Here is a 22,634-nt window from a genome sequence, read left to right as displayed (position 1 = left end):
TTAGATATAAGAAAGTAGTTGTATGAGTGTATGTTTAGTGAATATTAGATCAAATTTTTAGGCTTCTATGTTGTTAGCCTAAGAGCATCTCCAACGATACTCTCTATAATAGTTGGCTATAATAATATAAACTGATAGCTATGTAAAATTTGTTAAATGTATAAGGTTTTATGCTCGAATGAAGTTGGAAGTAGGATTAGCTATATGTTAATATAATACTATATTGTGTAAAAATGTCTCACAAGGGCTCCCCTGCCTTGGAGATGCTCTAATTAGAGTTAATATACTAGTACTATAATAGCAAACATTAGTGAATATTAGAGTCTAATTGAGTATCACTAACTGTTAAGAACTTAAACACGGGGATGATGTGATAATTATAAGTAAATTAAAATATTTATTAATGATAATGTTATAGTTATAGTTAGTCTTTGTTAATAAGAACTTGAATCGAAAGTATAATCTAAATTATATCCATATTAGGAGGTGAATTACCATTATAGACTATTATTTTGTAGTCTTTGTTACTACGATATTTGACATTTTATTTAACAATCAGGTAGTTCCTTCTTAGCATGGACAAGCCGTGGATTTTCAAAGATAGGGATACACTCGAATATGAAATTGGGGTGGAACAGTTTTTGATTTTTGCTGAGGAAAATTCTCGTGATCCTAAAAGAATTCCCTGCCCTTGTAAACGATGTGTTAACTTTAAAAAATTCTCCGTAAAGATTATCAGGGGTCATTTGTATGACAATGGTTTTAGTTTAGGGTATTTGGATTGGATTTGGCATACAGAAGGGTGTGGGACTAGGTCATCGGTCAATAGTACTTGCAACGGTCCACCCCCTGCACATACACCTGCCCCTGCCCCTGCATCGGAAACCGTCAATATTTGTGATGCTGCATATAATTCGGGTGAGTATGACAACGAATCATATCAGTTTAGAAGGTTTGTGGCGGATGCTGAACAGCCTTTGTTTGAGGGTAGTGAATGTACGAAGTTAGAGTTGATGCTAAAATTGCATAATTGGAAAGCAAGGTTTGGAATTAGTGATAGTGCTTTCACAGATTTACTCACTTCCGTTGGCTCTCTCCTTCCTAAGGATAATGTGCTGCCACCTAATGCTTATGAAGCCAAAAAAACCCTGTCTGACTTAGGCCTAGAATATGAAAAAATTCACTCATGTCCAAATAACTGCATCCTATATCAGGGTGCACATGCTGATGCTTCCGAGTGTCCTAAGTGTCGTCTATCTAGGTGGAAGTTGGGAAAGGATGGTAAAATAAAGATGAATGTTCCTGCAAAAGTAATGTGGTATTTTCCAATTATTCCGAGATTTAAACGTATGTATAAATCTCCTTCTACTTCTGAACTGATGACATGGCATGCAAAGCAGGAAATACAAGATGGAAAGATGCGGCATCCAGCCGACTCTCCTTCTTGGAGAAATATAGATTATAGGTGGCCTGCATTCGGCAGTGAGGCAAGAAATATTCGTTTGGCTTTGTCGGCAGATGGTATAAACCCGCATAATAATGGTTTAACCAATAGGTACAGCTGTTGGCCCGTACTTTTAGTAACTTATAATCTTCCTCCATGGTTATGCATGAAGAGGAAGTTTATGATGTTAACAGTTTTGATTTCCGGTCCCCATGAACCTGGTAATGATGTTGACGTCTATTTACAACCGCTTATTGATGATTTAAAGAAGTTATGGGAGGGTGTACCGAATGTGTATGATGCCTATACTAAATCATATTTCACTTTAAAAGGAATTTTAATATGGACAATAAATGACTTTCCTGCATATGGAAATCTATCCGGTTGCGTCAATAAAGGTTATTTGTGTTGTCCAATATGTGGTGATGATATCATTGCTAAGTATTTAAGCCATAGTAGGAAGATGTGTTACCAAGGCCATCGGCGTTATCAGCCTATAAATCATCCATATAGGAAGTAAAAGGCAGTTTTTAATGGGCAACACGAGTTGGGGCAGGCATGTCAACCGCTTTCGGGAGAAGAGGTGTTATCGCTGCAAGAACAAATTGAATTTCAATTTGGAAAACAAGTCAAAAAGTCAAAAAAGGTGGACTGCCCATGGAAGAAGAACTCAGTTTTTTTTGAGCTAGAATATTGGAAATTTCACCACGTTCGTCATTGTCTCAATGTCATGCACGTCGAGAAGAACATGTGTGATAGCTTGATTGGCACATTATTAAATATGAAACATAAGTCTAAAATAGTGAGGTTTCTCATCTTGATATGATTGACATGGGGGTTAGGGCTAATCTAGCTCCACAAAAAGGAAATAAAAAAACCTATTTACCTCCTTCGGTTTTTAATTTGTCAAAGGCAGAAAAGAAGAAGATGTTGTCATCTTTAATGCACATGAAGCTTCCCTGTGGACATGCGTCCAACATCAAAAACTGTGTATCCATAGATGAATTAAAGATGTTTGGGATGAAGTCCCATGACTGCCACATCATGCTCCAACAGTTACTTTCGATTGCAATTCGCGTTGTTCTTCCAAAAAATGTCAGGGTCACAATAATTAGGTTGTGTTTCTTTTTCAATGCTTTGTGCAACAAAATTGTGGATGTATCGAAGCTAGATAAATTGCAGGCAGATGTGATAATAACTTTATGTGAGCTAGAAAAAATCTTTCCTGCATCCTTTTTTGACGTAATGATACATCTTATAGTCCACCCGGTTCGTGAATTACAGTTATGTGGGTCTGTATTTTATAGATGGATGTACGTATTTGAGAGGTTTAATAAGGTGTTGAAGGGTTATGTACGCAATCGTTATCACCCCGAAGGTTGTATGGCTGAAAGTTATCTTGGAGAAGAATCGGTAGAATTCTGCCAAGAGTTTGTCAAGCAAAGTGGCACCACTGCCGGTCTTTGGAAAGATGCAGACAAGTTAAGCGGTCCATTATCTGTTGTGACAATGAAATCAATCGATGAAAAAGAGTGAGATGAGGCACATTTACATGTCCTTCTAAACAACCCTGAAGTACAACCATATATTCTGTAAGAATTTTTTATTTTTATGGCTGTTGAATTAATATATTATTTTTGAAGTGAGTGGCTGCTTAATTAGCATATAACTTTTGTCATAATGCATAATGAGTATCTACAGATTATCCACCAAGGGAAAAAGAAAAGTACTCATTGGCTCTTGAGAGAGCACAATCGGCTTTTTGCAGATTGGTTTCTAAAAAAAGTTAGTTTCATTACATTTTCCTTTTCTGCCTACTTTATTGGCTCCCCGTAGTAAATATGAATTAATTTTTAATTTGATAGTGAAAAATGTATAGGTCAGTAGTGAAATGATAGAGAATCCAGGAGGTGTTTCAGATACAATAAGATGGATAGCTGGAAAACCATCATTTTCCGTAATTACTTACGAAGTTTATCTAGTAGACGGGGTCCGATACTTTACAAAGGAGCGTGATGATGTGAGGGTTGTTCAGAATAGTGGTGTGTCTTTATTGGCTAATATGGTCCAAGTGTCTAGTGCCAAGGATTTAAATCACATAGAGAGTGAGATGACATTTTACGGTTTTATCCTAGAGATATGGGAGCTTGATTATCATGCATTCAAGGCCCCATTATTTTTGTGTAATTGGGCTGACAATGACAAGGGCATAAAGGTGGATGATCTCGGGTTCATACTTGTCGATCTAAGTCGACAAAGCCATAAGAAAGATAAGTATGTGTCTATAGATTTGGTAAAACAAGTGTATTATATTGAAGATATGGTTAATCCGAAGTGGTCAGTTGTATTAGCCTCTACCACTCGAGACTATCAAGAGGTGTACAACGACGATGAATTAAGAGACACGACCATAGAAAATCCCCCTTTCTGCAAACAAATTCCTACATGTGATGTCGGCGATGATGTTGAGCCACAAATTAGAGAAAATATTCAGGGCACTTGGGTTAAGAAGTGACCAATATGTTCAGTGATGTATTTTTTGAATTTTGTGATGTTACCATCTTATTGTAATGTTACAAATTTAGTGGAATTTGCTTTTAGCTTGAATCCTGTGTATTTATTTACCATTCTTGTGTATTTGGACTTCACTATTTACATTTGTTAGAATAAGTTAGAATTAATTTTCTTGTATATTGTCATTTCTTGTTTATGTATATATGTATGTGCACGATAATTAGATTAAAATCTCCATGACTGATAGTTTTATGTTTGCATTTTCAGGTTGGAAATAAATGGCACCTAAAAAGAAGCAAAGTAAAATACAATTTGAAGAAGACGTCAAGGCAGATGAGGTAGTAGATAAAGTATCAGATGAGGTAGTAGATAAAGTATCAGATCAGCAGGCAATAGAAACTCAACCTGGAAATTTGGATTCTGAGGAAGCAACCCAAGCAACAGTTACGACTTCCGAAACTACGAAAAAAAGGTATGGATCTGCACGAGGTGTTTCCGCAATGTACAAAGTAGTGGTGAAGAAGGCACAGGGCAAGAAAGCAAAGGTTAGGTGCAATGCATGTGGAGTTCCCATAGGGAATACTAGGCAGGTCCTACAGTCCTACACTGGAATCTTGGCGAGAACGGTGATTCCGGTTGACTATCCAAACTGGGCAAGCATACCAGTGGAATTAAAAGAGAAATTATGGCTTGATGTTAAGGTATATAAATTGTATTGATATGTGAATACTAGGCAGGTCCAAGAAAATTGTATTGATATGTGACTAATTTTCTTGTACTCATTCAAAAATTTGGTTTCAGGAAACATTCAGAGTTCCCAAGGAACTTCAGAAGGGGCTGTTACAGTCTGTAGCGGCAAAGTGGAGAAATTTTAAGGCGAATTTGACTAAATACTTTATGAAGCCTAATTTTGGACAAAAAAAAGAAATTGCGAAAGCCTCCAAAGCAGTATGCTTATGTTGGTAAGGAGCCTTGGAAGAAATTTGTTGTTGCGAGGAATACCTCAGCATAGAAGGTATAGGCGTAATTATTTTAATGCAGTGATATATAGTGAATAATATGTATAATGTTTTTGTTGTCATTTAGTGAAAAATATTTGGGAAAATTTTTATGTAAATAATATGTATAATGTTTTTGCAGTCATTTAGTAAAAAATAAAGTGAGCGAGTGAGTAATCGGAAATATCCTCACCGCCTGTCTAGAAAAGGCTATGTTGGATTAATGGAAGAAGAAGTAAGTGCCAATTAAGAAACTGTGAATTTTCTTAAAGTGAGTAGCTATATCTGCATATTTTTAAATTTTCTTCATTTTTATCAGCAAAAGAAAGGAAATTTGCCTACCGATGAAGAACCTGATAGGGCTGTAATGTGGCACAAGGCTCGTAAGGGAAAAGATGATGAGGAGGTTGATCCAGAACTTGCTGAGATCAGACAAAAAATTGTGAGTATTTTGTTCAAAAATAGTACACACACATTATTCATGCAATTTTAATTCTAATGTTTATATTTTTGTGATAGAAAACCTTACTGGAACTGCAAAGCAAGGGGGAATTCATTCCTTCGGGAAGTGATGATGTGTTGACGATGGCCTTGCAAACTCCTGAACATTCAGGAAGGATTCGAGGAGTTGGAGGATTTGTCCCTCCGTCAATTTTCTTCAATTTACCAAACGGGAAAAGATGTAGAGTAACCAAAGCAGAATTATTGGCTCGTGATCGAGAAAGGGATGCAGAGTTGGAGAAGACAAGGAAGGAGATGGAGAAGACATGGCAGGAGATAGCGGAATTAAAGGTCATGCTTAGTGCAGCAAAAATTTCATCGCCTATGGTTTCAGATAAAGCAAGTTGTGAAGAAATTTTTTTGGAGAAAGCTAATATAAGGGCTGCAAAGGAGCTGGAACCATTGTTGGTTAATGATGATATTATTTTCATGAAACCTATTCCCCCAGAAAATAAGGTAAAATAACTGAATGTAGCTTGTATGTTTTTCAGTTTATCTAAACTTAATTTCTTTATTCCCACCATAGCCAATAGTTGTTTAATGCAAAATTATATGTTTAAAATAAATGTATGTAGGGTCCTCGAAAATGTGAGTTGGCAGTAGGCACCTTAGAAAACAAGGTGGCATTTGGCTTGCTATTTGACGATGAAGACATGAACAAGTCTGTACATGGCATGCCGATACAGCCTGGTTGTGCCCGTGTGTCGGTGGATGGGCCAATTCAAGGACAAGCCAAGATACCTATTCCAGTAGTGGGTGAAATTGAGACAATAGATCAAGTTGTTGGCTCCCACGTCTCATGGCCACGGGACTTGATCATTTTCCTAAATGCCCCAACTGCGGTATGTAACTAATTAATATGCGAGATATGTTCTCTTTTATTTGTTACTAAAAAATCTTTAAATAAATTAAAGAAAAAATAAATCTAAATTGGAATCGGTTTGAATTTTGCTATAGATTTTCTGTAAATTTTTTATGAATATATTTACTAATATTTGCAGAAAAGTAAAAGAAAAGGAAAGCAACCTGTGACCGAGTTGCAGAAAGTACAGTCCTTGTTTGAAAAAATTGAGATCAATAAAAATGTTCCAAAGTGCTTTCGTTTGTTGTATAAACATGCGACAACATTCATGAAGTCCACTGGAAACTTGATTCAAATTCCATGTGATGCTAAAGTGTTTGGTGTTGTGAAAATAATTTTTATATTGCTTGAAAACATTGCCCACCTGCTCGAGTTTAAAATGATTGGCCAAGGAGCAATATGTACATACATGGCGTGAGTATTATTATTTTTCCTTATTCTTATCTTTTCGTTCTTGTACGATGTCTCACGTATTCTTATTTGCTGCATTTTTTTATTTACAATGTAGGTACTTGTATTCGGTGGTTATTGGCAATAACAATCACGAGTTATTTGCTTTTTGTGATCCCGGAGCCACATTTACCCTAAACAGCGATTTTGAAAACAACTTGGTTAATCGTTTGAAAGAGGTCAATCCTGATCGTCTCTTTTTAATGCCACATAATAGCGGGTAATTATATTAAGTATTATTACTTGGTTATTTGTTTATATAGCTCAAAATCATAATTTGTATGATTTTGGTAGTAATTCTGTTTTCTTAATTTTTTTATAAAAATAGTTGCCACTGGATACTGGTTGTGATATGGGCTGGCGAGATTTTCATACTAAATCCTTTACCTCGTGCAACAGCTTTTCTAGAGTTGGAAAAAGCCGTATCAAAGTATTTTTGTTTATATATCTAAACTATTTTCTCTTCAATTTTTCATTATGGCATTGATATCGATCAGTTCACGTTATTGACAATGCTAAGTGGACAGGGCGGTGATTGCTTTCAACATTCAGGCTGGAAGGGGAAACAAAGCCCCGAGTATCATATATATTCCGGTAAGTTTTATTTATTTTCTGCATTCATGTCAGTGCACTTCTGACTTTGCGCTACTGCTTGTTCGGACCAGTCTTTAATTTAGTAACTAATCTTTTTTTGTTAAACAGGGATGTCCTAAACAGCCGGGTGGGACTAAATATGGATATGTAGTTATGTATTACATGAAAGAGATTGTCATGGACCCCGAAATGTCATTTATGAAAAAGGTATTTGTTTTTACTTCAATGCATAGTTGGTTTATATGTCAGTTGTAATTGGATTAATTATAATTGTCGTGTTTTACATTATTCAGTGGGCTGCCAAGAATCAGAAGGTAATTTGTTCCAGAGATGAGCTTGATGAGGTTCGATTTTAGACGTTAGACTATATTGAGTCCTTCTTGTGAAAAGGCCCTGATGATCTGCAGCTTGAAATCTTGGATATATCGTTTTCTTTGAAGTAGGCGAACTTTGGTTTATTTTGACTCTAGCTAGCTAGACTTGTGTTGCACCAATCAATTTGCTTTAAGTATTTGAACTTTCATTTATTTTGACGTGGAGGAAACATTGAATGATTTGGTGTTGGGATGACTTATGTAGATGTTAATATATGGTTGGGTTTATCTATGTAGTTGGTTTGGATTATTGAATGATGATGCAATTGGTAAATTAATGTACGTATGGTTTTTCGACATGGATTTTTGATTTGGTAACTTAGATTTGGTATTGGTAACTTAGATTTGGTATTGGTAACTTAGATTTGTGATTTTGGTTTGGCATTTTGATTTTTGGGGATTTTAATGAAGCAGGTGATTCATGGAAAAAAAATCAAAACAGACATCACTGTACTAAGCCAAATAACTGATGTTAATAATAAGCAAATAACACATCCCTTTATATGAAAGCCACTATGGCACTGATGTCATAAGCAATCACACATATCAGTTTGTTAGTTTCAAACTGATGTAAAACCAAAGAATAGATATCATATAAATACAAAAAGTGATGTAAAAATATAGTAAAGACATCATTTCATTTATATGAAAGCCACTATGGCACTGATGTCATAAGCAATCACACATATCAGTTTGTTAGTTTAAAACCGATGTAAAATCAAAGAATAAATATCATATAAATGTATAAAGTGATGTAAAAATAGAGTAAAGACATCAGTTCACTTACAGAACCGATGTCTAAATAAACATTGCACATCGGTACTATATAGTGACTGATGTTATACAATAAAACACACATCGGCTTGATTTGAAGATTGATGTTAATTTGTTATTTTCTCCTATACATAATATGTTTAAACTGATAGAAATTTCATATTATTGCAGCATTGAAGTCATAGTAAAGGACTACTTTGAAGAAAAATACATCAGAATGAATTTAAAACCGATGTCAAATATGCTTTAAGACATCGGCTCACAACCGATGTAAAAGGCCCCTACATTTAACATCACATACAAAGACATCCATTTGATTTTTAAAAGACATCAGTCCACAACCGATGTCTAATGCCTTTTTTCTAGGAGTGACACTTATATACCATATGGAGTACTAATAAGATCTCATAATATCAATAAAAGAACTCCTACATAGTGTGGCATGAAAAGTTTTCTTAATCAGCAAAATCACTATTCATAAGGGTTACAAAAAGTCCAAAATTTTTGGGGTTATTACAAGCGGTTAAGAAAGTTTTCTCGACAATCCGCAATTATCTTTCAGTCCTGATCATGAACATGTCAGTTTAAGCTTTATGTTAATTGGTGATCTTGAAATAACTAAGAGTTCAATTTCTAAATTAAGATCAGCCATTTATCAGCTCGGGGAAGATATTGAAGAAAAGAAAGAGTTGAAGAAAAAGCTTGTCAAAGTCCTTCAAGACAAGGTGGAAGAAAGGTTAAACAAATTTCTGGAAACAACTGTCAGTTATCTTAGGATACTGAAGTAAACCTTATTCCTTGTACATTTTGTAACTTGGTTTTGGCATCATTGAGAATGGAATTTATGCTTCATTACATTAAGTATAAATTGGGGGAGATTGTTACGTGCTAATTCTCAATGATCAGGAGAAGCTCAAGATCTGGCTATTCTGGATGTCATCAGGATTTGATGTGCCATCAGGATTTGGTGCCCATCAGTATCTGCAAAAGCATTAGTATTTGAAGATCAGTCTGTTGTGAAGATTGAGTCTGTTCCTTATTTTGAGGGATGGATATCTGTTCATTATGAGTGATAGGATTTTGTATATTCAGTTAGATATTTGTATCATTTTCTGTTAGTATTTGATAATGCATATCCTAGACTGATTTATAGTAGCTGTGTATTATATAAACACAATTTAGGTCATCACATTGTGATTAACTCGAGCATTGTACGACTTAGAAGCTCTCAAAAACATCAGTATTTCTTGAGAGAGTTTGTAACAGTTTTTATCAGAAATATAAAGAACTGTTATATTTTTATACTTGTTCGAAATATTTATACAATTGTATCCAACCCCCCTTAAACAATTATATCTTTACTGGGCAACACAAGGGGACCACTTATTGAAATTCTGCTCGATTTGGTTCATGTGTGTGATGCTGATGGAAATGTGATTGGGTGATCTGTGTATGTTTGCTGAATTTGGATGAATTTGTAGGCTTGATTTGTTGTACTTCTATTGGTGTAATTTGAATTGTACTTTTGGATTTCTGGTTTGATGACTGTATCCTTAACTTTGTTTTGAATTTGGTTGAACTTAATGGAGTGTATGCACTCCTAATGCTTTGTAATCTCTAAGATAGGTGCAGAATTTTGTTCTATTTAATCAGTGAACCACACTGATTGATATGAACACTTATGTTCAATATAATTTAATCTACATTTTGTTTATTAAATGGTGCAAACAAGATCATACTTGTTAAGTTATTGATTGCTATTATAAGTCGCTAACCAATTTATGCAAGGACATGGTGATTATTTCCATTTGATACTCATGATATGTTTTGAGACTCATTATTCTCAAATTGTTGTTATATTCTTAAGCGTCTTAGTTTAATTGATGATCTATGACAATCTGACTTGGTTGAATCTATAAATGAAAAATACTTTAGCTTAACAGGATAAACCTAAGTCTCCTGACTTGTGCCATTGCTTATTATTTTCGATTAAGGATAAACATGATATTGTTCTTCTATATACTTGGCATGTACAGTGATCAAAATCAATGTAGTCACACTAACCATGTTGTTAGCTTGGACTTCTATACTATCTAACAATATGCAGGAATGCAGTCATTATTCACCTTCAACCAGTACTCAAAGCTAGTATCAGTACTGATCAAAAAGTATTGCCAACTTAAATCCCAAAGACAAAGTCTTGCAGACATGAGATCTCAGGTAAGAAAGGTATGACACTTCATTTTTTTTTCAAACCAACCCCAAAGAATATATTTTTGGTTGCTCTGCTAAGGTAAAAATAGGTATAAATTCTACCTTCTATCTATTTAGCATTTGTTTCTAGAATAGCAGAGTTAGTATCAGTCTCACTTAGATTGTATTAACACGTCTAATCTGTAAAAGGTTTGAAATCTGATAGTTTGTATGCTAGAAGTATAAGAGTGTATGTACACTGAATCAACTAGAATGTATTAGCATTTGCTCTTGTAATTGGTTAGTTGTTGAGTTTATTCTGCCAAAACAGATGATGGTATGAATTGATAGACTATACTACACTAGAATGTATCAGGTATTACTGAATGAAAATTTGTGTAGCTTATAGTTTGGTAACTCTCTGTAACTTAAACAAAGATTACACTACACTAATTTTCAGTCAACTGTGTGACTTGCTTATGAAACTGGTCTATAACAATTCGAATCAGGATTAATTTATGTACTTCTGTTCTTTCTGTGAAAACACCGAAATTGATCCCATACACCTGTTTTAAATTGTTTCAATTTCTAATATCACAATCAGAACTTCTGTCAATAACAAGTCTTGCATAACAATCTGGTTTCTAGTACATCAAGTAACTTAAAGTTTTTCTCAAAACCTTAACTTGTACTAATAAACATTTTTTTGTGGTCTCAAATGAAATATCATTCGATAAAATGCATATTGATGTTCAGCTAATCTTATCTGATTAAATCATTCAAACTCACAAGAATGATCTCTAAAAACTATTGCATGTCTTCTTATATTGAGTATTGATTAAATAAGATGTAAAATGAAAATTGGATGCAAGTATGATGTGATCACACTCTAAATCAAGCATAAATTAACTGCTTGCAGTCACTTTACACATCTGAATGCAACTTGCTAAATATATTGAGTAATCACACATCCAAGTTTATATTATATACTTTTTAATCTCTCAATATAGTTTGATCACAAATAATATCTTACCATGCATGCATGCCACAATATTTGTACTTACTATGTACCAAATCAATAATGCTAATAATATTTGAGCCATGCATATATTGATGATGCTTTTTGGATATCTTCCAAACAAAAGGGGAAGATATACCCCCCAAATTTTCAAATACTTAACTTTCAGATAACCATTGTGCTTCTATATATATGATAAATCTAACAAGGTTTTTGCAGGAATTATCCTAAGAGAGGAATCAAGCTAAGTCCCACAAACTGTATATGCAAAAATATTTTTTAAACTCATGTATACACCAAAGGGAAGCATACACTTGAAAATTTTAAAATTTATTTTTGTTTAGCAAATACCAAAAAGGGGAAGATTGAAATGATATCTTCGATATATTATTCATTTTGGTATTTGTATGATTAAACATAAATTTTAAAAACACGTAGATCCTCTCCACTAGGACATGATTTTAATTGATCCAAATCAAAGTCAAATGGTCAAACTAGCAAAATTATTTTCAAGTATATTCATATAAAAGAGATATTTCATTATTCTAAAATATCAAAATTATATAGTTATGGAATATATCTCTAAGGCAATATGATCAAATAAGAAATATGAAGACATGATATATCTTAGATCTCAGTTGCAACATCAATAAGGCAACAAGCTCGAAAAAGGGATATATCAGAACTATTCCTTAGAAGACTCGTGCTATATCAAAAATATTTTACTCTTCGCTCAAAATTATATTTTTACATCCATAAAAACAGTTTTTATCCAAATTTTATTAATATTCATGATTGAAATATTAATATCCATTTTTATAACCCATTCCATGTATACGTGAAATAATTTTCCCTCGTTTCATAAAATCAGCATTTCTCGGAGAAAATTATTCAAAAATACTCTAAAATATTTCCTACCATCCAAATATATTTTATATATTAGGATATATATTTTAAGTATTTATTCAAGTCAAAACTTTGGTCAAAAGATCCATATATTTAATTTCAAGACCAATGGTATTTTTACTCGGAAGAAAGGGTTGATAGAACAGTCTATATTTTAAATAAAATACTTCCCCTCATTAGAATGACTTAAAATTTTATATGGTTCATTTAAATGGTATTTTTTATGCATGGTAAAAATTTCGTTACATTTCGATAATTTTTGTCCGGGTATAAATTTCGAGCCAGTTGGTCCCACAGTTGACCACGTTTGACCTAGTTATCATTGACCAAAGTTGACCAAAACTTGCAGGACATCATTTTATAATATTTAGGTAATTATCATATTTTTTATGTTATTTATTTAAGAGTTCTTAGGGTGGTCATAATTAATGGTGCTTAATGCTTAATTAAAATGATTAAACAATGATTAAAAGAAAAGGAAAATATATATTTATTTAAATATATCAGCTGAGTTTTTGAACCCATAAAGTTGTTTGTCTTATATGTCTATGTCAAAGAAACACAACCTACTTGCCAAGTCATCAATCCATGTGACATACAACATCCACCATCCATTTTTCTCAAATCTCTACCATTCAATCCACCTAACTTTTCCTATAAATAAACCCCCACCCCAAACCACTTTCTCTAAGCTAAAGAGCCACAAAGTTTCTTGGATTTTTTCAAGAAGTATCTCTCTTCATCTCTTTCAAATTCAATACATACACTTCTTCTCAAAAACCTTCTCTATCTTAAATATATATACGTATATACAAGATTTTTGAAACTCAAGCTTAGCTTCACCCAACCAAGCTTTATCCCACCAAGTGAGCTCATCCACTACCACTTCCCGGCCTCCCGAAGGGCTGCCCAAGTTCGTTCATAGTGCCAAAATCCGGGCGAACCTCCGGTGAATTTTTTCGGTGAACTTTTTCGACCGTTTTCCAATAGTGCTAATTTTTAGCCTCTTCTTTGAGTTTCTTTTATTTGAGCTTTGTACTTAAGTTCTCTACTTCGTTTCAATCTTTAATACTAGATCTCCTATAAAGAAGGTTCTCAAAGAAAAGAGAACAAAGAGTCGAACTCAGAATTCAAATAAAGTACTTGATTTTCAAAAAGAAGCTTTAAAAGAAGAAGATCTATAAAATACAAGTACTTAAATCTCTATAACTCCACACAAGAAAGATTTCATAAATCTCTATAACTTCTCACGAGTGAGATTTCATATTTGACAAACCTCGCGAGTTGGCCAATTACTTGCAATTTATTTATCTCGATCTTGGCCAACATATTTCGTGAAAATAGAAATAATTACGAAAGGTATCGTATAATCCTCACTAACATCTTTAGTGTTTCGTGGGATTATAATTCGATCAATAGTAAGCTTCATAATTTTGTGAAATATCCAAGACGGATTTAATCATACGAGTTGGCCATTTACTTGCACTTCATTTATTTGGATCTTGGTCAACGCATAGTTCGTGTATATAGCATCATTACGAAAAGTATCGTATAATCCCCACTAACATCTTTAGTGTTCCGTGGGATTATAAATCGATAAATAGTAAACTTCGTAATCATCCGTCTATGCTTCAAAGGTGGATTTAATCACACGAGTTGGCCAATTACTTGCACTTTATTTATCTCGATCTTGGCCAACGCATAGTTCGTGTATATAGAATCATTACGAAAAGTATCATATAATCCCACTAACATCTTCAGTGTTCCGTGGGATTATAAATCGATATATAGTAAACTTCGTAATCATCCACCTAAACTTCAAAAGCACAAATCCAAAGCCAATTACTTGCCCTTCTTTTATCTCGATCTTGGCTTATATAGAACCTATAAATTGTGCACGAAGTTAAAGTATACTTTGGCTCTATAATTGTCAAAATACAAGTATACTAAAATCCTTAAGCCTACGAGCTTAAAAAGGATAAGTTACAATTCCGAGATTGTAACTAAAGTATTCTTCGATTTATAAATACATAATCGAAAGAAGAAGAATACTAAAGAAGTCATAAGCTATATTGCTTATACATATATAAAAGACTTCTTATATTACTCCGATAAACATATATTCTATAAAGACGGAGTAATCGAAAGCATACTTGATATATTATTCTATATCTCAAGTCAAGTATACATAGTTGATATTTACTATTCTTATTTGAATATTATATTATCTTGTGGGCTAGTACCGTAACATACTAGTTCAACCCATCTTTTCTCTATACTTGTTATTTTATGGATTGTCTTATTAGTTTTGTAGAGAGTTGAAGTGACGTGAGGTGATTCTCGTTCTAAAACCCAAGTCCTATACGTACTAACGGGGAGTTAGTAGTATTTGCACTGTGAAGAAGAGGAAAGACCGAAGACCGGATCACTAAGATCCAAGATCAACAAAAGCTAAGGAAGCCAAGTTCACACAAGGGTTCTACATCAACTTTGAAGAAATAGCGGAGAGTTATTGTCTAAGATAAGTTGTGTAGGTATTGCATTTATTTTGAGGTGATGACCCTTGTGTTGCGCACCAAGATAAATATTTGTAAGAGTGTAAAGGCTTCTCCGCCTACTAAAGGAGGAGTTTATTATAAGGAAAAATTCCGAGTCTGGGAGAGGAGCTCGGGGACTGGACGTAGGGGTGACTGAATCTATTAGAGGTTGCGTCATCGCGAACCAGGATAAAATCTCCATGTGGTATTTTCTTTCCTTGCACTTTATTTTCCACACATATAAACTGTATAACTACTCGGTAAAGTTTTAAAAAGGGATAAATTATTTTAAAACGCCATAATAATTTTTAAATTGGTAATTAAACTATTCAACCCCCCTACTAGCTTAATATAGCCTTTTTACGGGACCTTACAAGTTTCTTCCAGTGACGTTCGCATCGCCTTTTCCTCCAATTCTAGCTATTCCCTTTGTAATTTTATGGCTTTAAGTTTCAAGGCATCGGCTTCACGCTTTCGGGCCTTTTCCTGCTCCGCCTCTTCAGTTTCTTTCGATTTTTCCTTATCCTTGGCTATCCTCTCAGCCCTCCACTTCTTCAGCATCGCCGACTCTTCGGGGGTGGTGAAGTTTCTTCATCAAAATTGGCTCCCAAATTCCGAGCAGTCACCAAAGGTTGTTTCAGGGGATTGGTTTTCGGGACGGTGAACCCAGGAGGTCCATGTTCGTTACTATTTTTTGCCATCTTCTCAGATCTTAGAACTCAATCTTGTATTCCCACAGACGACGCCAAATATTGGAACCAGTTTTCTGCTAGCCTAGCCTTCGTTTCGATGAGTTGACTTCAGTCTACAAAGAGAAGAATGCGAGAGATGATCTCCCAATTCACCTCCAGTGTGAGAATAAGTTAACCGATTTTGGGTGAGTAATTCGGAATACGAGATAGTCTGAGTGATATTGTGTGTGTTGATTGAATGAACTATATCGTGTATATAACCTGAACCACATTAACGTTGCATCTTCGGAATTTTCAAGTTGTTCTGATAAGGATAGAAAGTGGACGTTGTGATCAGAAGACCATGTCTTCGCCTATTTTGGGCTGGTCCAACATCTTTGTAACTAGGCTGATTCCTTTTCGGCACACTCAACTCTTTTTGATACCTGTTCAAACACATACTATGAGATTATGAGATTAAGAGAAGTGGATCCCTAACAAATATGTTTCTTGAGTTGTCTACGTATCAATAGTACAATTTATGTTCATAAAATATATCTATACAGTTTATTTACAATGTTGTTATATAAATACTTATTTAATAAAACACTTGTGGTGTTTTAGAAAGCACTTACCGTATATCTATAATATCTATATTATAATAACAGGAATATGGTATATTTTGATATGTTTTTTTTGTTGGTTTAGTTTTCCCCATTTATGACCGTCAGATCTTTTTAATCAAGTGATGAGGACCGTTAGATATACTAAAATTATATACACTGCTCAAGTTTATACGTTTGAATTCCGCCACTTATATTATTATTTTACACTACTCAAACTCTCATGTTCGAACATAGTCAATGTCAAATTATTATATTATTATTTATTTGCTATTCAAGTTTTATGTTCGAATCACGCTAATAACAAATATTAATATTATTATTTATGAGCATATTAATAAGATTAATGATACAGATCTCATCAATTATATATTATTTAATATTAACTAAAAGAAATTTATTATAATTTTAAATAATATAAAGCGAGTAATAATTGTTAATGATCAAAACTCTATCAATCCCCGGATCAACGCCGGGCTTCCTCACTTGTACAATTAACGTGTCAATTGTCAACTTGCTCCTCATCACATTTTTAACCCTCGTTTGACCTCCTCTCTTTGTTTATCACTTAAGTTTGCTTTTTAAGCATGCAGTATGCAGCACATACAGGTTGTTCCGCCCATTTGCCGCATTAACAAAATTGGGCTCTTCTAAGCCCCATGTTCACATACCAGATAACCCCCATCCCCCTAATTTAATCCAAATATTCCAGACCCCCCACAACTGAACCCTACATTTTTTAAACCTACTTCTGCAAGAAATAGAAAACATAACTAACACTGGGATTGGGATTACCGTTCTGCTCAAAGCATATAATTAACAGTGCAGGGTAAAATAGCTATAAATATTACAAAGACTCATACTGGGCCATTAAATGCATACACTAATGGAAGAGAAAAAACCAATACATCTATGGTTTTTTACTTGACAAAGGAAAGAGTACGAGAAGACACGATAACCCTGGATATATATACATACAGTGGCGGACGCAGGAATTTTTTTAAGGGGGGTCCAAAAAAATTTTCGGGTCAAACTTTCAAGTGTAAAATCTTTTATATTAGTAAAACTTGGTAAAATTAGAAAATCATTAATAAAAAATTGTAAGGTTCTAAGAATGATTTGTATCCATCAAGGGTTCACCAAGATGCATCATCAACTGCTCCCCATGATTTATATACAGACTTGCATAAAAAAAAGGTAAATATAGAAGAGGCATATAGGCCAAAACACAATTTAGGAAGGAAAGTTAGAAAGATAGGATTCGAACCCTGGTTTTCCATGAGAATCAAAACAGCAACAACCAGCCAGGCTACAGTCACAAGTGATGAATTGTGCATACTACCAACTTATATTTGGAAATTTAGGGGGGGCCAGGGACCCCTCTGGACCCCCCCCAGATCCGCCTCTGTATACATATACCGGGCCGTAAAAAATCCGACTGAAATCCAATCTAAATCCGAATCCGGTAAAATTATATGGATCAAGACTGATCCGATCCATTGACAGCCCTACGCCGTACTACATCATATTTGTTTTGGCAAGATGTAGGGATAAATTATGTCCTCTTTGACTCTTTCTTGCAGCATATGCGCGGTAAGCAGCCAGCCCAACAAGGTTAACTTCAGCTCCAACTGTAATGAACAATACAACTATCAAAATTTTGGAAGATGGATGTAGATGTATACAATGCAAAATAGGTAACTTGTAGCAAGATACTTGGATTTATCAAGAAAACCAAAAATAAACATGCTGCTTTTTAAAGCATAAACTGCCTAAATTGCAAGGGAACAAGATATAGTTAGCAGCAGGGTCAAACTGTGATTGCTTGCTATTTAAATCCAGAAGCATCAACCATAGTATTTATTCCACACTTCTCCTTGGGGACTAAAATTAGTTATGTCAACTAATAATGGTTTTCAAAAATTAAAATCATGGTTGTAACGTCGATAAATCTACAAATAAAATTTTTATAATTATACAAATCTTATACTCCCTCCGGCCCAATTTATGTGTCTTGTTTGACTTTTGATAGTCAAATTGACTCAACTTTGACCGTCAATAAAAACTTATTTTTTCATTATTTTGAAAAACTGAAAAATACATATTAAAGTAGATTAAAAATAATTTCTAATGATATAATTTTCATAAATATTTTTGATAATGTTCTATGTGAATTTTTCTGTCAAAGTTGAGTCAATTTGACCGCAAAAAGTCAAACATAACAGATAAATTATGACCGACGGAGTATTTGTAATTTCTCACAACAAAAAATCCAACACGCTCATATGTATATTAGTTACAAAATAAATATATTATATAAGAACATCTATTTATTTCCCTCCCATTTACACATGCTAAAAATATACTCCTACTTTCTCAATCCTAAGATGTAATCAATACACACACATCAGCCTAAATTCAAGAGGAGAGAATAAAAGCAAAAAGAAGTTAATAAAAGCAAGAAGAAGAAAAACTGATACAGCGTGTCACATGTTGTTGAGTAAAAATTTGAAAATTTCATTTTTTGCATTTTAAATTTTGCACCAAGAAACATACTAGTCGAGTAGTCAACTTGGCGACAATTTGCAACCCAACCCCTCACACCGGCTATCGACTAGTCGCGACCAGTCAAACAACATGACTACAATGATTAAAATATTAAAGGAAAATGTTAGACTCAGCTGTCACTGCTCTCAACACAAGGACATAACAATTTAGTGCAAGTGAGTTTACACGTCTGACTAGGAAAGATTAATAGCCAACAGGTAATAGATGACAGGAGATACTCAGCTACTAGTCAGTAAAATATACCTGATACAAAAACGAGAGAGCGATTAAGAAGTCGATGGTACTGCTTGCGGCTCTTGCCAGCGTCAGTTTCAGGAAAGCTCAGATGAGGGTGCTCTGCAGCAGCAGTGATTCTTCTGAAAACATTACTATAATCACCCAACTTTGTGCTGATTGGTATAGGTGCATCGATCCCCATATATTTTGACTGACCTATAAAGCCATGATAACAAGCTATTTCAACTTGATGGTCAAATCCAACCCGCAACTTGGAATTAACAAAATAGTTCACTTTATCCTTCATTTAGTCATACTCTAATATTTATATTCATATATGGTAACTAAAAATATCGCTAATTTAGAATAGAAAGATTTCGTAATCAATATTGATAACTCCGGTGAGCGGGCGGCTCCGTCCGACGCCGTTCCTGAACCTTCAGTGCGTGAATGAGGTGTAACTGCTGGTTGGGCGCCTGCAAAATAACACCGGAAGGGGGGTTTGGCTCCCACGGCGCCTCCGGTATAAGAATAAGAACAGGGTTTTGGAGAAGACGAAGATGTATGTATGTGAATAGAGAGGCTGTTGTGTGTGTATCGATATGAGATAGTGAGTGTGCAAGAGTGTGAATATTTTCTAACCCCTAAATCCTTCAGCCTTGGGGGTATTTATAGCCCAAAGGTAGGGTTTAGGGGTTGTTACCTCTAAATCAGGGCCGTTGGATCTTGGGAGTAGAGGACGCCTGGCTTGGGTGGATTGCTTACACGTGTCCAGGGAATGACCACCTCCAGGGTGTCCTAACGGCTTTCTGACACGCGTCGTGTTTGTCTGGTGTGTTGGTTGTTGATAGCTGTCACCGTCACGTGCCCACATACCCTTCCTTGGCGGGTTGTGGGATGTGCATGTGTTTCCGGGACCCCCCTCATGGTGGTCTTGGCCCTGATCCGGATCCAGGTAGGCAGATGATCCGGGTCCCGGGTTGGATCCGGATCCGGGTTATGGGATTAACCCGGGCCTGGTCCTTGTGCTTGATTGTTCTGGGAGAGGGGGGTCTTGGTCCATCGGTCGAGCCTGGTATCCTTTAGATCCAGGTTGAATCCTAGCCGGGAATCTTATACCCTATCATTTGCCCCCCACTCCCTTATGCAGATTTTCTGTATGAGAGAGTAGAGTAAAATTACATAGTTGTTGCCTTAGGAGAAAAATTGTAAATCTGTTGGCCCCCAATCCGGATCTAGCGTTGAGTGGATAGGTCCGGATTAAGGTATTAAAATTTGGTTGCTTCAGAAAAATTTCTGCTCCTGGTTTCCCCCCAATCCGGAATTGGTGTTGTAGATGTCAATCCGGATTAAGGTGGAATAGTTGTTTTAGAAAAAAATTTGATCCTGGTTGCCCCCCAATCCGGATCTGGTGTAGTAGATGCCAATCCGGATTAAGGTAGAATAGTTGCTTTAGAAAAATTTCTGCTCCTAGTTGCTCCCCAATCCGGATCTGGTGTAGCAGATGCCAATCCGAATTAAGGTAGAATAGTTGCTTCAGAAAAATTTCAGCTCCTGGTTGCCCCCCAATCTGGATCTGGTGTAGTAGATGCCAATCCGGATTAAGGTAGAATAGCTGCTTTCGAAAAATTTCTGATCCTGGTTGCCCCCCAATCCGGATCTGGTGTAGCAGATGCCAATCCGGATTAAGGTAGAATAGTTGCTTTAGAAAAATTTCTGCTCCTGGTTGCCCCCCAATCCGGATCTGGTGTAGTAGATGCCAATCCGGATTAAGGTAGAATAGTTGCTTTAGAAAAATTTCTGCTCCTGGTTGCCCCCCAATCCAGATCTGGTGTAGTAGATGCCAATCCGGATTAAGGTAGAATAGTTGCTTTAGAAAAATTTATGCTCCTGGTTGCCCCCTAATCCGGATCTGGTGTAGCAGATGCCAATCCGGATTAAGGTAGAATAGTTGCTTTAGAAATAACATCTGCTCCTGGTTGCCCCCAATCCGGATTTGGTGTAGCAAATGCCAATCCGGATTAAGGTAGAATAGTTGCTTTAGAAACAACATCTGCTCCTGGTTGCCCCCCAATCCGGATCTGGTGTAGCAGATGCCAATCCGGATTAAGGTAGAATAGTTGCTTTAGAAAAATTTCTGCTCCTGGTTGCCCCCCAATCCGGATCTGGTGCAGTAGGGAAATACCCGGATTGACCTTGGGTAATTTTCTCTTCCAAATCTGTATCCGGATGACAATGATCCGGATTAGGTCTTTTGGTCCGGGTAGTGGGCCGTGGAATCTGAAGAGTCGAGGAGTTGTAACGTCTTTCAGTTTATTCCCTCCAACGAATTTGAATTTTGGGCAGTTATTTCCTAAAAACTCGGCCCATAATCATTATGGGTTTTGAATTTGCTTTAATGTATATATATATATATATGTATATATGTGCGTGCTGTTTTTATTTTTATTTTTTGTAACTGTTTCCTCTTCCAATCCAGGTCTGCCACGTGGCAGGGCGGTTCTCTCCCCGTCTCTCTATAAAAGCCTGGACTCCACCTTTTTTTTCTTTTTTATTCTCCACAAAAAACTGAATAGTCACTTGTTCTTTTTCTTTTCTTCTCAAAACATTTTCGAAGGGCTGCATTTTATGTTGGATTTCTTTGCCGCTGTGTCATCGTGCTTCTCCGTTTGCTTGCGATTTATGAGTTCTCTCCTTCCCTTCTTTGGTTTCCTTTCTCGATTCTTTGCACTTTTTCTTTAAATCGATATATGCCTCGAGTTTTATCTTCCATCCGCGAATTGACAATACAAATCGGCCTTTTTAGTGTTATTTTATGGTGGATATGGTTGTTTTATGGTTTTTCCTGCTTAGATCTGTAGGTTTTTGACTTTTTTGCGATGTTTTTGCACGAAAAATTGGGTTTTGGGTTCGATTTTTCTGGGTTTTTCGGTGTTGTTCTTGGTTTTCTTGGGAAGAATATATGTATGTATATGAAAAGGATGTGTGTTTTGCTCTTTGATTTTCAAAGTAACTATTTTTGGGTTGAGGGTTTTGATTTGGACCCGGGTAGGGGGTATAGGATCCGGATCTGCGGGAAGTGTTTGGGTAGAGTTATATGACGGGTTTTTCAAGCTGTTTTTGGTTGCTTTGGATCTGGATCGGGGTGCTTGCCACTGGGATCCGGGCCCATGATTTTCAATATTTTATGGGTTGTAGTTAACATGATCTGGATCGTTGATGTTTTTCCGGGTTGGACTTGCATTGGTGGTCCGGATCATTAGGTTATGCTAGTACTAACATAACGTACTTGATCCGGACCGCTTAGCAAAATAAATAAAATATGTAGGGCTCAGGCTAACTGACCTTCATTTTAATAGGTATATGGTCCGGACCAAGGAGCGGGCTAGGA

General features: G+C 35.5%; 1 protein-coding gene across 1 annotated transcript; it reads left to right on the top strand.

Moving 5' to 3' along the window:
- The first annotated feature begins 575 nt into the window (after positions 1–575).
- Positions 576–1,964, top strand: LOC141660298 (uncharacterized). Its single transcript, XM_074467272.1, has 2 exons — positions 576–1,521; positions 1,639–1,964. Exons 1-2 carry the CDS (start codon positions 576–578, stop codon positions 1,962–1,964), a joined length of 1,272 nt encoding a protein of 423 aa, XP_074323373.1.
- The last annotated feature ends 20,670 nt before the right edge of the window (positions 1,965–22,634 follow it).

The sequence above is a fragment of the Apium graveolens genome, chromosome 5 (assembly GCF_009905375.1).
Source record: "Apium graveolens cultivar Ventura chromosome 5, ASM990537v1, whole genome shotgun sequence".
In the NCBI taxonomy this organism is placed as follows: Eukaryota; Viridiplantae; Streptophyta; class Magnoliopsida; order Apiales; family Apiaceae; genus Apium; species Apium graveolens.
Note: the sequence above shows the minus strand (reverse complement) of the source record. Positions and strands in the feature narration are given on the sequence as shown.